Source organism: Gopherus evgoodei, chromosome 18 (genome assembly GCF_007399415.2).
Source record: "Gopherus evgoodei ecotype Sinaloan lineage chromosome 18, rGopEvg1_v1.p, whole genome shotgun sequence".
Lineage (NCBI taxonomy): Eukaryota > Metazoa > Chordata > Testudines > Testudinidae > Gopherus > Gopherus evgoodei.
This window is the reverse complement of record NC_044339.1, coordinates 22,550,228-22,567,619: the sequence shown is the minus strand read 5'-3', so window position 1 is coordinate 22,567,619 and position 17,392 is coordinate 22,550,228. Positions and strand designations below refer to the sequence as shown.

General features: G+C 43.3%; 1 protein-coding gene across 1 annotated transcript; it reads right to left on the bottom strand.

Moving 5' to 3' along the window:
• Nucleotides 1-6,295: 6,295 nt before the first annotated feature.
• On the bottom strand, nt 6,296-15,755 carry PER3 (period circadian regulator 3). Its single transcript, XM_030537908.1, is given in 13 exon segments — nt 6,296-7,279; nt 8,565-8,831; nt 9,947-10,026; nt 10,028-10,071; nt 10,651-10,665; nt 10,797-10,910; nt 11,060-11,165; nt 12,756-12,842; nt 12,844-12,910; nt 13,117-13,245; nt 15,296-15,349; nt 15,591-15,744; nt 15,747-15,755. Coding segments are annotated over 13 exon segments (1,632 nt in total). The 3' UTR covers nt 6,296-6,773.
• Nucleotides 15,756-17,392: the final 1,637 nt, after the last annotated feature.

Below are 17,392 nucleotides of genomic sequence, written 5' to 3'. Positions count from 1 at the left end.
GTGACTCCCAAGCAGTATCCCTAACGGAGGAGATAGGGAGATAAAATGGATGGAATAGCTATTGTGAACAACTTCCAGGACCTCTTGTTCCAATGTTATGCGTTTCCAGCTGCTGTAGAACTTTGCAAGGCAGTAACCAAATGCGTAGGAAGCAGTGGTCAGCTATAGTGGTTGGGGGTAGTGGTTTCTCAATGCTTCGACCAACATGTCAAAATTGGTGTTTAGAGATGGGCCAGATGATTTTTGGCTAGGAAATTTAGATTTCTTCCTCTAAAGTTTGCATTAGTGCTCCATCAGGTGTCAGGTGAGTGGCTTGTGTTGGGGCTGCAGACCAAATTTTCTCTTTTGTCCAGGTGTATAGATCCCAATGAGCGGCAAGCAGCCCAATGGTCTTTTAGGATATGAAGAGAGGCATCTGACTTTGCTACAAAGAGCTTGGTGCCTTCACAGGGAAGGTCATCGACAGTCAATTGCACCTCTTTAGGGAAGCCTGAAAGGTGTAACCGTGATGCATATCACATAACCATCGCTATGGAGATGGACCAGGTCACTGTGTCGGTTGCATTGAGGACAGACTGTAGCGCTGTCTTGGCTAATAGCTGTCCCTTCTGGCTGACAGCTTTGAACTGTTCACTCTGTGACTCAGGAAGCTGAGCAATATAGTTGCTAAGTTTTGAATAGCTGACAGTCATATTTCAAAGTTAAGGCTTGATATTTAGTGATTTGAAACTGTAGCGTAACCAAGGAATAAGCTTTCCTACCAAATAGGTCCAAATGTTTCCAATCCCTGTCATAGGGAGTGAACCTCATTTGAAGCTGATGGCCCCAAGTGTTCACAGTTTCCCATGACACTGGAGTTTGGGGGCAGGTGGGAGAAGAGGAATTCTCTCTCCGTAGCTGGGACTTTTTTTTTTAATTGGTTTGCTTGCAGGTAGGTGCCAGTAAAAACAATGAGCGTCCTTGTGGCACCTTAGAAACAAATGTATTTGGGCATAAACTTTCGTGGGATATAACCCACTTCATCAGAGGCAAGGTAGGTGCCACTGATGCTGAGGTCTGCCGTGTGGTTTTTGCAGGATCCAAGGGAGTGTCATTAATAGGGAGGGCTATTTTAGAGGACGAGGAGGAGTGTAATAAGTCAAGGAGCTTGTGATGGGTGTCCTTGACGTCTTCCAACGGTATCTGCAACTTGCTTTGCTAGGTCCTGAAAAAGCTGTAAATTATAAGCCAGCGCTAGTGGTGGAGGCCTGACAACCTCATCTAGGTAGGAGGAGGAGGTGTTGGTTCTCAGAATCACCTCTTCCTCAGTGCCACACTCCGCTTCCTCCACAATTTCCTCTGGAGGTTCTAGATGCTGCAGCTGAGGGGGAATGTCTTGGGTGTTCACGGGGAAAGCTAGAAGCTCCTGGTTCTCCATTGCCCTGCATATAAAATGTGAACAGACACTGGTCCCATCTCCCACCTGAACTCATTTCACATCCATTCCTCAGGCTGATGACACACGTTTCAATAGATCTTTGGGCTTTTCCTGTCATCATAATTGCCATGCCTGAGTCCAGGCGCCTGTCTGGCTGAAATGACTTTCATGATGTTATTTTGTCCATCTGTTCTCTACCTTTGCCTCATTTAATTCACTCCCTTGGGAGCACTGTTCAAAAACCACATTAAAATAACTCCTGGGGCTAAGAAAACATGTCCCTGCCACCCTCCAGATCACTATATTTATGTATTATATCCGTTCCCCTTCATCTCACTAAGCTCTTTGGGAAGAGTTTGGCTCTAGTCTGGAGCGTGTCTAAGATTTCGATATGTCTGCAATACAAACAATACATAATGCTATTGATGCACTGCACAGGTCCAGGGCCGCCCAGAGGGGCAAAGCAATTTCAGGGGCCCCTTCCATAAAAAAAAGTTGCAATACTATAGAATACTATATTCTCGGGGTGGGCCCTGCGGGGCCCGGGGCAAATTGCCCCACTTGTTCCCCCCGCCCTCCCCCGCCCTGGGTGGCCCTGCACAGGGCTGCATTTCAGGAGCCCTCATGGGCAGTGTGTATGAAGTGCCATGAAGTGAACCTTGAGGATGAAAAGTGCTATGTAATCTTATTAGTAAACAGGACGAGCACTCCAAAACTCAGGCCCTTCCTTAAGGCAGGAATTATCCCACAGAAAAACCCTACTGGAGCTTTGCTATGGTTTTCCCTGTAGTATCCAAACTGAGCCCACTAGGATGAAAGTTAGCTTTGACCTTCAGCCCCTTGATGCTAGTGATTCAATGTGCAGGTTTTGGGCATTAAGGCATGTCTTGACAACTTCGACTGGGTTAGGAAGAAGGGGCCACTGTTTAGAACACTTAGGACCCAAGCTATGGTAGTGTCCCACAGCCACATCTTGTTCCATTATAGCCAGTGAGGTTTCTTGTACAATTTATTTGCATGTTAGTACCCAGAATGTTTTTTTCAGCTGAAAGCTATTTCTTGGCTGTGCTTTTGTCTGTGTCTTCAGAGCACAAAGTCCAAGTTGCCTTTGGGTGTGGGCACTGTGGGTGTTGCCTGAGAGTCCAGTGGAAAGATTTCAGGGAGCCCTGCCTTCTTTAGTAGATGCTTTGTATAAAAGGCGCAACTAAAGCTCCAGTAAATCTTGGGTTAAAGCTACAGCTAGTAGGGATACATGTTACATTGATCTCATTGATGTACCTCATAAATCTCTGACTAGGTTGCTTAAAACGCAGCCTACAGGTCAAATAAATCTTGTTCACTTTTCATGATGCTTATGACAGATGGAACCAGCTACAGCAATGAAAAATGTGCTTACAAATGTTGAGCAGTTGGATGTACAATGCAGCCATCTTAAATCTTCTGGACAGAGTAAAAATTAGTCCTCATCTGACAGTTTGGCAAGGCAGAGTTCATTCATGAACTCTCTCATTTCCTGCCACTTCATAAGTCAAATATTGTGTCCTTCAAAGGATGCAGGATAAGAGAAGCGACAGGATTTTAAAGCTAGTGATATTGGCACAAACATTCAGTGCTTCACTCTCAGGACCTTGGCCCTTGCAGTAGGAAATTATATCCTTCTCTATTCAGTTCTGTAGACTAGTCCTGCCCTTGGGGATTTCCCCACTGCACAGATTATTAGGATAGGAATTAAAAGCCTCATGGTTGTATTCCAACACTTTCCTGCCAAAGCAATAGGAGAGAGTTTCAGCTGTGAGCTGGAGCATGGACCTACTGGAGAAAGGCTGCTATTGAAAGCAGGCATATAATATTGTCAGACTGATAATGAAGGAGTAGCAGCAATTTACCAGCAAACACAAACATATATTATCATAACATGTATCTTCCCAGCTTGGGCACCATTAATAACTAATAATTGATCATTAATAATTTCTCAATAATCAACCGATTGATAATCAGTTATAATTTGAATCAATTATTGGTTATATGTTGCGTGAGGGGTTCTCTTGAGTCTGGATTAGTTTAACAACAACAAACCTTGGAGAAGTGAGTTTTGGTTGGATTTACTGATTAACAGTTAGTTAATTCTGATAGGCATGCAGTTACCAACAGCTGCAGCTGGATGGTATTACAGCCAGGATCCAGTCTGCAGATGGTATTACTTCCCTTACAATTTAGGGGCAATTACACTTTTATGTTCCTTACTGAGTATAATTCTGGTCCTTATCTTAGACTATTTGCAAGGTTCCCTGTTCCACTGGAATTCATTTCATATCTTGCAGTTAGTACACTGCTAAAATATCTCCTACAACAGTTTTTAAAATAGGCTGTGTGTTACTTCTCAGTAAAATTCCACTCTAAAGCTAGTTCTATCTTAACTGCAAAGCATCATGGGAGTCTTGCTCCCAGGCAAGCCTTTAAGTCTTTCTCAGCCTATCTTTAGTGACAGAGGGCTGTGACAAGTGCGCCAGTGTGTGGTTTGCACACAGCTAGTATACTGGCTCCATCAGGAAGAGCTGTAGACAGTCCTGGATGAACCACATAGCGAAGGACTTACAGTCTGTTGCCTATGGAACAGATTTCAACTAGATGAAACAGAGTGGTGGCATGACTGTGCTCACAGAAGAACATGCTCCTTTTAGACGTGTGTTCAAAACCTCCATTGAATAGGCAGGCAAGAAAAAACTTATTATAGCTAAAACAAGATCTCGACATTTAGTGGAACTGCAAAAGCTGCAGCACCAGGAGCCTATTCAGTTGAATGTTTAACAAGAATTGTTTTTTCCACTTCTGATTTTAATGAAATTGCAATAAAAACATTTGTCTTGTCGTTGAAGGAAGTGTAATAGATTTTGCCTTTTTCCTTTAGACTTCTCTAGCTACTACTGATGTCACTGATTCCCTTTGGATGAGAGGTTTTGTCTAAAGATCCAGAACTAGGAAAAGATCAATCCACTTAGAAAATGTTTCTCGATGGAGGGTATAGAAATTGTTGTATTCTATTCGAGGCTCCTGTCAGTAATCACTTTCTATGATACTATGAAGAATGAAATCCCTGCTCCACCCTGAAGATGGGGTTCCTTCCAGATACAGGGCCCACTTGAGGAAGCTGCCACTGCAGCTGCACAAACTGTTCTTTCTCTGGAGATAGGGAACTTGGACACTTTGGGCCTGGGGAGTTCTCAGGCTGCTTTCCACACTTACCTGTCTTTCTGACTCATCCAATACACACACAAGTTTGAAATTCTGCATGCTGAACCCAAAAAGCTTTTATACTTGGCAAATATGATTCCATCCTGCCACTTTGTAATTGTGTTAAATGGCAAACAACATTCATTGGCATTGGTGAAAAGTACAAAGTGAGGCAGAAAAATATAACAGCTTGATGCTATGTGACCATCTTTACTGTAGTCACTCCCTCCAGTTAAGTGTGTAATAACATTTACAAAGAATAGAGTAAGGGACTATTTTTCTAAAAGCCCCACAAAAACAATAAAAACAAGAACACACGTCTAGAAGGTCTTCACAGGATGTTTTCCAGTTTATTTATAAAAAACAGAACACCTATTTAAAATACATTTAAAATTGTATGCATAAATTCAGCCACAGCTGATCACAGATTCAATTCAAGTAAAAGTTAGTCAAACGGTGATTTGTAATAAAGTTTAATGCAAATGTGGAGTTACCCCCCAGTTTCTCTTTTTGATGAATTCTCACCACGTCATAGAAACACCACTGGGGTACTTTCCATTTATAGCAATGTTGGGCAAACATTAGCATAAACACAACAGTTTATTTTAACATCCAGTTTTGCATGTAACAAAGATCAAATCCCACAAAAGTCAGGTTTCCTACAGGGCTCCTTGTTTGCATTTAATACCTGGTATTACCTACACATTTCATTTCCACATGTGCTTCGGCTCCAGCTCCACTGGGAGGTTCCAAAGGTTTGGCAGCTTCTCTTGAAGCAGGTTCAGCTGAAGCTACTGAACAGTGGTGACTGGTCACTCTGGGTCTCTTGCTGCTCTTCAACAGACTTGGGTGTAGCTATTGGAGAGGGCTGTGCCACAGGGTTTGATGGTATACTGAAGAGAGGACCTGGGGGCATTGTAGAGCATGGATTTAAAGAGAAGGAGCAAGCATACTGAGCAAGAAAGAAAGGCTAAGGTATCTGAGTATACATGGGGAAACTGTGGCAGAACATGGCCATAAATGTGCCCTTGTATGGAAAAGGGAAGGCTGAAAGGGGTTGCATGTTGTAGGGCAGATGTGATGATATGGACTCAGGTCTTACTGACTGGGTGGCACAATCACCTCCTATAGGGGTCATGAAGGGGATAGGAAAACCAGACACAGGTAAGAATGGATGAGAAGGGACAAGGAACGAGAGAAGGTCCCACTGGAGGGTTTCAGATGTGATGCTTTAGAGCAGTGGTTCCCAAACTTGGGTCGCTGCTTGTTCAGGGAAAGCCCCTGCTGGGCCGGGCTGGTTTGTTTACCTGCCGCGTCTGCAGGTTCGGCTGATTGCGGCTCCCAGTGGCCACGGTTCGCTGCTCCAGGCCAATAGGAGTTGCTGGAAGTGGTGGCCAGTATGTCCCTTGGCCCACGCCGCTTCCAGCAGCTCCAATTGGCCTGGAGCAGCGAACCATGGCCAGTGAGAGCTGCAATCAGCCGAACCTGCAGATGTGGCAGGTAAACAAACCAGCCAGGCCCAGCAGGGGCTTTCCCTGAACAAGCAGCGGAACAAGTTTGGGAACCACTGCTTCAGAGGGAGAGCAGAACTGTTTCCCAGAAGCTGTTCTCTTCCTGTGTGGAAGATCATTTCTATTAGATGAATGCTTGTATGAGGGCTCTAGTGGGTTCTGGCGCTTGAGTTTCCTACATTTGCCTCTTCTACAGCTAACTGGGCTGGTCTGCTTTGAAGGGGAGTCTCCTAAAAGAGAGAAAAATAGTCACTCACTGAAGCAGCAGGTCTGGAGAGACAGAGACAGGCCTTCAGAGAAATAATGCAGAATATGCAACACATTCAGAGAGTTAATTTAGCAGAATATGCGCCCTGGACAGTTTCTCCAGTCAAGGTAGGAAAATTTTTGCTAGCAGGCCCAGACAGTCCTCTTCTATATCCCATCAGCCCCTCTGACTGCTCTCCTAGGCTTACCCCGACCTATTTTTTCAGCGTATTGGAGTTCTAGTAATAGGAGGCATTACACTGCTGTGTGGCCTTTTGCAGCATTTATTGTAAGAGTTACATGTCCTGATACAAGTCCAGGATAGCAGTATCTAGGACTGGGTAGAGACTTCTGTGCTGTGACTACTATTAAGCCCCAGCAGTTAGAAGAAAACATCCTGCTTGAATTTGCAGTACTAGTAAGATATTGATTAGGTCACAAGATGCAGAACTAGACTCAATTACTAATTCACTTACCACACAGAACAACTGGTGCCTACTTTGACCAGCGGAAAATCCACTGTTGCTTCTGCTCCCTTGCTAGAGACAGGACTTATACAGAGAGGAGAATATCCTCTGGTGGAGCCCGTCAGTGTAGTTCTGCTCCTCTTTCAGATTGTAGGCTGACAAAACCTCCTTTGTTAGTCCAACTTGCTTCAATTCCTCAAGCAGCACAGTGGGACTCTGAGCATTCAGAGGAGGCAGCTCAATTTGTTCACACCCCAGAGTGGGACTCTGAGCATTCAGAGGAGGCAGCTCAATTTGTTCACACCCCAGAGTGGCATCTTCTATTGCAGTCACTTCTACAAAAGAGAAGGAAAACAAGTGACTCTTTAGCCTGACATCCTGGGGTTTGCTCCCCCTTTCAATGAATGATCATTCAGAAAACAAACAAACAATCTCATCTGAGCTACTGAGTGGGTTCATGTGACATTGCAGAGGGAGAGAGAGACAACATAAAAGTCACAACTCAAGTATATTCACACAACAGCATCCGAGTGATGATATCCCACCCACGGAGACTGAGGTGCATAGGAATGCCCCAGTGACAGCACTAGGTTCCTGTCCATCCTGCACTGGAACTAACGGTGCAAGTGCTATCTGAGCTTGTATCACCTGCGGTTGTACCAGCCAGTCCAGCTTTATAAATGGAAGCAAGGTCAGACACGAGAGATCTAGCCCGGAATGATACTGTATGACCACATTTTCATATTATAGCATAAGTGCACATCTAGTGCAGTTCCTATAAAGCTATAATCATGGAAGCAATTTCTACTCCATCTGCTCAGACAGACATGAACTCAACCTCAGAAGTAAGGTGACAATATCTTATTATTTTAGATACTATAGTCTATACCAAACCACAAGCGTGACTATTTAGCAGAGGATGCAGTCATATTTTCAGTAACATAGCTAAGTACAGTGTTCACAGTACTAAGGTTATAGAAGAGATTCCAGTTTGAATTATATCTTGTATTATTTGACAATGAATATGCTATATACAATACAGAATGCATATGCACAAGGAGGCAAGTAGATGATAAACATCACATAATTCCAATAGCTGAGTGCTTGGTTTTTCAAACTAATTGTAAGCCGCAGGGTGTGGGGAACCCACTAGAAGGGGAAGGAAAAACAAAGTCCCAACTGCTGGACTCTTCACTTCCCTGTCTTCAGGGCTGGCTTTATTCTCAAAAGCACCAATTCAAAACCAGTACAAATCAACTCAAATGACTGGGAAATACACCCTAGAGGCCAGCCCAGCTACAGCCAGCTGGGAGCTGAAAGGACTGTTCCCTGTGAGTCTCCTTTGCACCACCTTTCCTTTTATAATCCTGGCCAAAACAAGCATATGGCAGGCTCCGACGATGCATCACTAACATTGGGATTTGCATTAACTATATTTTAGCCTGATACAGACTAGTCAATTCTATAAGGGAAAGTTCCAAGTTTGTCAGAGAATTCTCATCTTTATTTGACGGTTGCTCAGGCACCTATTAGTAGTATAAGATACTGATTTTAAAAAAATAGTTTAAATACTTAAGAATAATTGTGACTAACTGTTCATGCTGTTTACTTTTTACATTTACTGTACTTTGGCCATGAAACAAGACTTGTACATTTCTTGACACTTTTACTTTTTGATTCTCCTGTGCTAACAGAATGCTATAATGTTCATAGATTCAAACGCCTGACCAAACCATTGTGACCATCTAGTCTGACCTCCTGCATAACACAGACTGTAGAACTTCCCCAAAATAATTCTAGAGCAAGTTTACCACCTGATGATACTGTCCACACAGCTGATCTGCTGGTAGGATAGAACATGTTGTATCTTCCTTGAATCATAACAGGATGAACTCTCTAGGCCTTCAGTGATGTTACTTCTCAGTGCTTGGAGAATATATGAAGCAATGTTCTGCTTGCCTACAAAAGAAAAAAAACAACTTTGTCTTCCAAAAGCATCTTTTAGCTGCCCCCTAAGTAAGTCTTTATGAGGGTACATGGCCTGTGATAGTATCACTCCCATAAATTAACTAATTCTGTGAGCTCAAATGAGAACACATTTTTCTGAAACAATGTATTGTCTACAAGAAAAAAATTACAAGCTTAAGATGAAACATCCACCCCAGAAGATCTTAGTGAACACATGCGTCTGATGAAGTGGATATTCACCCACAAAAGCTTATGCTCCGATACATCTGTTAGTCTAGAAGATGCCACAGGACTCTTTGTTGCTTTTTTACAGATCCAGACTAACATGGCTACCCCTCTGATATAGTGAACACAAAGGAGACAATGCACAAACAGTCCATTTCTATCATTATGGTTAAGATAATTTTGCTCAGTTCCCACCCTAACACCAACAGGCTAACAGAAGTATCCTTGGTGATGGGGTGGAAACCCCAGATACTAAGCCTTTCCATCACATAACTAGGTTTATAAATTAGTTTTTCAAATGCTGCCAATTGTAAAAGTAGCCTTAGTTACTGCTTGCCATCTCTATTTACAAATCACAACATCTGACCTCTAAACCAAGAGAAACTATGGCTACTGATAGTATTGATGTTAAAACAAGTTAGCTTAAAAGGTAGCACAGTGATCACAGGATATGCGCTCTCCTCATTGAGGCTATGCACAAGTCACTGTTCACAGCGGGCTTAATGCTGGGTCTCACAATTCATAGTAGAATCTTGCTGTCAACACACCTAGAAGTTTAATTTAACTTTAGTAATGAAACAAGACTTCAAATTTCTAAACACGTTAGTGGAGGATTTTAATCTTAGAGTGTAAGCTCTTTGGGGTAGGGACCATGTTTTCTTATGTATTTGCACAGTGCTTTTGCACAAGCATTTTATAACCACAGACTGCTTCTCCAGTAACATAGGTTAGAACAGCAAACACTTAGATCTATTTTACACGATGTAAGAATTTCTAATACAAAGCTGTTGGAGCCAGTATGCCACTCAAGTCTAAAAGGCAGGACTACAGATCATGGGGAATTCACACTTCATCTAGGGATCAGGGTTCCATTAACTCACTTCCCTGCAGTACAGTATCTATGACTGGATCCTTTCTGTTCTGCAGTTTGCTCTGTGACTTAGTATGCAGCTGTTGACTGATTCTTTATTCGGTTCACATTGGCACAGACCTGCTGCAATGTTATCTGGGGGTGTGAGAAAATTACAGGAGTCAGACTGAGGAAACATGAGTAAACACAAGCAAATACAAGAACAATAATGTGCTAAGGTACCTCAGTCCAACCTAGCATAGAGGGATGGACTTGTCAGCCTGAGCTTGGTGTGTCTTGACTTTTGTCACTCAGATTCACTATGGTAAAGTCTACAATCTCAGCTTTTGAATGATTTTCTTGAATTGATATAAGCCTTCAGAGATGAAAGGGTAGAACAAGTTAATGATTTACCCAGGATATTGTTTAGGAGGAAACTATATTTAAAATTTGTATTCACAGAAGATTGTCTGTTCACATATGTATTCTGCTAGGGGTATCCTGCACATTTGTTTTAACCCTAGATGCCATTTCTTTTTAACATGGTTTCCCCATTATTTTGTCAAGTCTGCCAGTTCTCTGAAAGAAGTCACTGTATATCATTGTATGTCTGTAATTTACTTCACGTGATAACTTTGTTTGAGGTATCTGACAATTCCAGTCAGGTAAATGCTTACTCTGGCAACTTAAAAATTGTGTATGTTGGCCCAATCCAAGTATATTAAACTCAAGCACTTGATTTGCTTTGTTGTATCTTCCCACTTCAATATAATTTCACAATGCATGGAATATGTCTGCAGTGAGAATTTTCAGTTTTATTATTATATTTCTATTGTTACCTGGGCAATGTCACATTGATAGACTTACTAGTTCTGCTGTATTTCCTCAGCACAATTCCCACTGGAGTCACTAGAGGACGCTATGCTGATGTAACGTTCCTAAGACCCATTGCCACCAAGACTTCCATAACCATTAGAATCATTGCTATGAACTGGCTGTAAAAAAGGCAGAATTCATTGTCTTAGAGCTAACAGTAAAAAGAGATAAGCAGTTAGCAACACAAAATTTCAAGTGACTCCAGAGATGTAAGCGAAGAATCTTCATTATTTTGTGAGACTTTCAGATTTTCCTTCATCCTCTTTACCTGCAAGAGAAGCTTGTACATTTGTCCCTGCAATTCTCTTATCTCTTTATTGACACTGCTCATCTCTTTGCTTCTTGCAGCAAAAACATCTTCATTCAGAGGGCTCCTGTGAAATACCAATGGAAGTTTAATGTCAAGTCAAACCTAATTTAGTTAAAGAAAGATCTATATAAACAAGATTACAGAGCAGATTTTTAGGGAATGATATTAACTTTGCTGCTTTATGAGGTGCTATTATCGTCCTCAAACGAGTACACTAGGAGGGAAAATATCAGAAACAATTCAGGCAAGGGATTATTACTACCCAGAAAGAAAGTGACAGTTCCTTCCAATGGCCCTATTGTTTTACAGGGGCATCACCATTTTAAATATTTGTACAAAACACATTTAGGTCTGAAAACTGTGCCATTCCAGAGGATAACATCTCTCCCTCTTTCTGCCGTGACAGCTGCCATATTCATTTTCCAAATTTAAAAACCAACTCTCCAGCCCACTGACATTTTAATGGACTAGGATGATTCTTGACTTACTAATACATTTTTTTAAAATTTAAATTAATTTTTAAGACTGAAAGACAGATGATTTGGCTTTGAAAACAACAGTTGCTGAAATACATCTGAGGCTTGTACTGCTAAGCATCTACCAGCAGGTCTTTCCAAAACGCTAAGCATATAAGTTATTGGGGAATGTATCTGTGCCTCTGCCTCAGTCTCCAAAGTGTTAAATCAAAATTCAGTTTTTATAGCTAACCTTTAAGAACATTCACTGGCAATAATTTTAGTCTGTGTAGTACATGCATGGATACCATGATGGATGCTATAAAACCCCCTGATATAGACAGATAGATAGATAATTAACGTGTGACAGCCTGAAGTGTTTTTGTCTGGAGGCATGAATGAGCATGCAGGGACCCCTTATTTGGTCACCTCAGGTTGATGTCCTCGCCAGCTTAGTCAGCAAGAATAATCAGGGGTAGAGAGTACTCTGATTGGCTGAAAACATCTACCTGTAGTCACCAGAATAAAGTATTTAGGAAGGAGTTTCAGGGACTCTTATTGCTGGCAGTCAGTGCAGTCAGTTTTATCTGAGGGAGAGGAGTAGACAACGAGCTTTTGCCAACATGAGTTGGGTCAAACTTGGAAAATGTTGCAAATTAAATGTGTGTGTGACTTCTCTTACCTGTTGCAGGCATTTGCTTCATTAAACCAACAAACAACTTGGTGAAGTGACAGTTTCTATTCAATTAGGGCCCATGACAAGAAAAGGAAGAATTAGGTGCCCCACTGGGACTGCGTGCAGGGACCCAGGTCTGGAATGGCAGCCAGCGCACTAGCACGAATAAAGGTTGCATAGGATCTACTCCTCCGCACTTTTCTCACGCATGAGAGAAAAATTAACACCCAATAGAGATTTTGAAATGAAAGGTAACTCTGGCAAGTCAGTACGTATCCTGAAAGCCATTTATTATGGGAAACCAACCATATATTTGTCCAATATTTCATTACTACTATGCTCCTTTGCTAACCCAGGCTCTCTCTTTTGAGAACTGGGCAGAAGCACACATACCAGCTGGCTGCTCTCCAGTGCATTACTAGTTGTGGCACTCTGATATAGTAAAGAAAGTGGTTTTGCTATGCAGAGAGTTTAGTGGGAAATAGAAAGTCTCTGAGGGGGTTCAGTTCCACAACTGACTTACGTCTGGACTTTGTGCCGGCCAATGATGAACACGACTTTCCTGCTCCAGGGGTTCACAAAACTGCATCATCTGGTATCCAACATAACAATCTCCATTCTGAGTACAAAATCTTATGGGCAAATGCTCAAATGGAGGCTGGCCTGCAAACTTCAGGACTGCATGGAAATCAGAGAGGATTGTTTTTACGTCATAAAACTGCTATGTCAAGGCTTGGGATCTATCAAAGCAGATTAAGAATAAACATTTTAAATTTAAATGAGATGCTTGAATTCACCACATTGTTGACCAGGCTAGAGACCAACACAAGTCTGAAAGGATATTATAAAATTGTAGAAAGTCCCTACAAGTATTAAGGCCTTGCTCTTCTGATGAATGGCAACCATAAAGGGGTGATCTTCTGGGTGCAAATATATCAAGATGGATGTTCCAATCAAATCCTGAGGAAGGTAACCCAACAAAGTGACTGCTTTGAAATCCAGACATAATGCCACTCACTACAAAGGGCAGAGACTGAGCAAGCACATTCGTACTAGCCCATCCTGTTAGCGAGATCCACATATATCATTTCTAAGGCTGTGAGTCCTTCATGGAGGTCACGGAAGTCACAGATTCCACGACTTTCCGGGACCTCACGTGACTTCTCCAGTGGCACGTGCAACTGATCCTAGGGCTTCCCAAGCAGCTGGGGTGGCTCCAGGACCAGACATACTGGCTGCCACTCAGGCAGCCCCAGGCAGCTGGGCTCGGGTGCTGCCCTGGAGCAACGATCTAGGAGCAGTGGCAGTGCCCCAGGCTGCCCCCTCCCCAGCAGCAGCAGTGGTGGTGGGGCCCTGGGCCACTGCTCCCTGCCCGGAGCAGCAGTGGGGCCCCAGGTTTCCGCCTCCTGCCTGGAGAAGCAGTGGCGGTGAGGCTCCGGCCCGCCTCCCAGCAGCAGCGTTGGGACCCCGGGCCGCCCTCCCCAGCAGCAGTGGCAGCGGCGGGGCCCCAGGCCGCCCTCCCCAGCAGTAGTGGGACCCCAGGCTGCCCTACCCCAGCTGCAGAGGGGTTCTGGAATGCCCCAACCCCAAGAGCAACAGTGTACTCAAGAGCCTCCCCGCAGAGCAGCAGGTTCTATGGGAGTGCCCCCCTCCCCACCACCTAAGCTTTAGTTAGGGATATTTTTAGTAAAAGTCATGGACAGGACACAGGTTGACTGTGTGTTGTGTGAAGAAATACTTCCTTTTGTTTGTTTTAAATCTGCTGCCTATTAAGTTCATTGGGTGACCCCTGGTTCTTGTATTGTGTGAAGGGATAAAAAACACTCCCTTATTCACTTTCTCCATATTATTCATGATTTTATAGACCTGTTTCATATCTCCCAGCAGCCATCTTTTTTCCAAGATGACCACTCCCCGTCTTTTTTCTCTCTCCTCATATGAAAGCTGTTACATACCTTCTGATCATTCTTGTTGCCCTTCTCTGTACTTTTTCTAATTCTAATATATCTTTTTTGAGCTGGGGGGTGACCATAAATGCATGTAGTACTCAAGGTGTGTGTGTACCATGAATTTATATAGTGGCATTATATTTTTTCTTAATATCTATCCCTTTCCTAATGGTTTCTCACATTCTGTTAGCTTTTTTGACTGCTGCTGCATACTGAGGTGATGTTTTCAGAGAACTATCAATGATGGCTCCAAGAGCCCTTTCTTGAGTGGTAACAACGCAGGTCCTTGAAGGGAAGACGTACACTATCTGGTGTCTGCACAAGTATAATTTTTAAACAAAGAAAACAGGCTTTCAAATACATCTATTGGATTTCACTATTGGTTTGTTTTTAACTGGAACTCTCCTGACTTGCCTTCATAGCTAGAGTGACTTTTCTCAGCCAAAGTTAGGCAGCATGATTCTGCTGCCACATGGCGAGAGCTGCACACGTGGACCAAGTATGGAGTGATCCAGAAGGTATAATAAAGCATTTATTGTTCTTGGTCTTTATCTCCCCTGAGGAAAAGTTAAAAGGATTAATGCATTGGTGCCAACAGTCAGATATTTTACATGACTGCTGACTACAGGAATGCTGAAAAATGCTGCACAGAACAAATTTATAAGGCAGTAGCTTGCCCAAGCTCAAACTCTGGTTGAAGGGATTGTATTGGATTTCTAATATCAAGAATTAAAGTGTGTGTTTACTGGGGTGTTTCATACATAGAATTTAGTAAAATAATTTTAGCGAGAAGTTAATGCTATGACAATACCTTCCAGCAATTTTTCTCTTTGGGTTAAGCTGAAAGAAGTGGAGCCTAGGGGACCCAGTCTGATACACTGGGAATGTAACAACAACAACAACAACAACAAAAGATAGTTTCAAAGTTATGCCCAGTGTGCACTTGCTAGAAAGCATCACTATTCCATGAATCTCTCGGAGTCAGATGGCCTAGTATAGATACGGGGAGCATAGGTGCTTTAGAAAATTCCTAGCTCTGACACAGATTTCCAGCATGACCCTGGGCAGATCAGTCCTTTTGTGCCAAAGTTTTCAACCTATAAAATAGAGATACCTCTTTTTCCCCCAAGGCCATTCTTCCTTTCCTGATCAATGGTAATGATGGATGCTAATAAGATTAAAGAGAATCAACACAAACGCCAGATTTTCATCCATCCCCAGAAAAGACCAATTAACACAGTGAGAAAGGTATTGGAATAAAGTCAATCCTGCCCCAGCGCAGAGGGATAGACTAGATGCACCACTGGAGATCAATTTCAGCTTAAATGTAAGAAAGACCATTTCACACTGGAGTTCAGCATGGCCTTAATGGCCAATAATAAGGATAAACTCTGCTGCAGCCAAGTCACCTGCTTGAGTTTCCATGCTCCAGAGTGGGAGGTGGAACTGGATAGTGTGTGTTTAGAACACACTGACATCTTGAGAGGCCAGCAGCACCACAAACTGGGGGGAGTCCAAAAATTTCTTCTTACAATTCAGAATGGAGGCTGCTTGCTCAGAGAGAGATGCACCATCTGCCCAGAAAGCAAGGAAAATATAGTCACAAATGTGTCCTAGAAAACAGGCATTTCTTAAAAGTAATTTCCTTCAAAGCACAACAGCAGTGACATAAGTGTACAAAATTATTGGTTGAGACAAAGCTTCAGAAATCTGTGCTCAAACTAGAGTGCTAGGTTCAAAATCTTATTTTATTCAAGGCATCACAATTCCTCATTCTGTAAGTTTGTTCCTGACTTCCTACTGCTAACACAGTAACACAATGGAGCACATGATTCCAAATCGGGCCCATTGTGGACACCAGCCTACTCAAGGAACATGCTGGTTTCCGACCACACAGAAGTTGCTGTAACCAGGACCTGGCCCTCACTACCAACATCGCGATGTGACGTCACTGAAAACTCAAGACACTTTCATCTCTCTCTACCACTCTCTCCAGTAGTATTGAAATAATCTCAAGAAACCTTCATTCTTTCAAGCAAAGCCAGGGAGCACAGCACATGGTGTATATCAGGAACAAAGCAGGTAGAAATAATTTATTCCTGAAGTACAAATATGAACTAAAGAGAAGCCATCCAGAACTACACTGCTTCCCCAGGTTTGGAGCTATTTTACCAAAGCTGTCTCAAGAAATGACAAACCTTTTTGTGGTTTGAGAGAACTAAGGGATTCTGAAGGAGACCTTGACTACATTTGGCAAAGGGGAAAAGAAATATTTTTTTCTGCACTTGTTATTCTTGCGTTTCCCAAATCCGAATGGATGAAGGACACTGCTGATTTGCAGTTAAACTTACTGTGTTTTTTGGGGTGCGTTCAGATATAACTGCAATCGCCTAGGGCGCCAGAATAATTGGTGGGCGCCGTTTTGCCGGAGGGGGCAGCAGGTGGCTCCGGTGGAGCTGCCACAGTGGTGCCTGTGGAGGGTCCGCTGGTTCACAGCTCCAATGGAGCTGCCGCAGTCGTGCCTGCGGACGTTCGGCTGCTCGCGCAGCTCCAATAGACCTCCCGCAGGCATGACTGTGGCAACTCCACTGGAGCCACGGAGCACTGGATCCTCCACAGGCACCACTGCAGCAGCTCCAGGGGAGCCGTGGCACCAGTGCGCAGGGCGGCGAAATTGCCGTCCGCCTAGGGCGTTCAAACCCCTAGCTCCGGTCCTGCCCAGAAGGTCAACTAGTCCAACCCCCTGCTCAAAAAAGGACCAGTCCTGATGGATTTTTGCTCCAGATCCCTAAGTGGATCTGCCCCTTCAAGGACTGAACTCAAAACCCTGGGTTTAGCAGGCAAATGCTCAAACCACTGAGCTATCCCTCCCCTGCTAAAATATATGGAGCTATACCTATCTCATAGAACTGGAAGGGGCCTTGAAAGTCATTGAGTCCAGTCCCCTGCCTTCACTAGCAGAACCAAGTACTGATTTTGCCCCAGATCCCTAAATGGCCCCCTCAAGGATTGAACTCACAACCCTGGGTTTAAGCTGGCCAATGGTCAAACCACTAAGCTATCCCTCAAACACTGAATCAATCTTTCATCCTCCCTGTAGTGCTAAGAAGGTGATCACGCAGCAATGAACAGCCAAGCCCAAACCAGAACTGATAGCAAGAAGTACAGGACCTATTCTGAAAGCTTAATCCAGGGGTCAGCAACTTTTCAG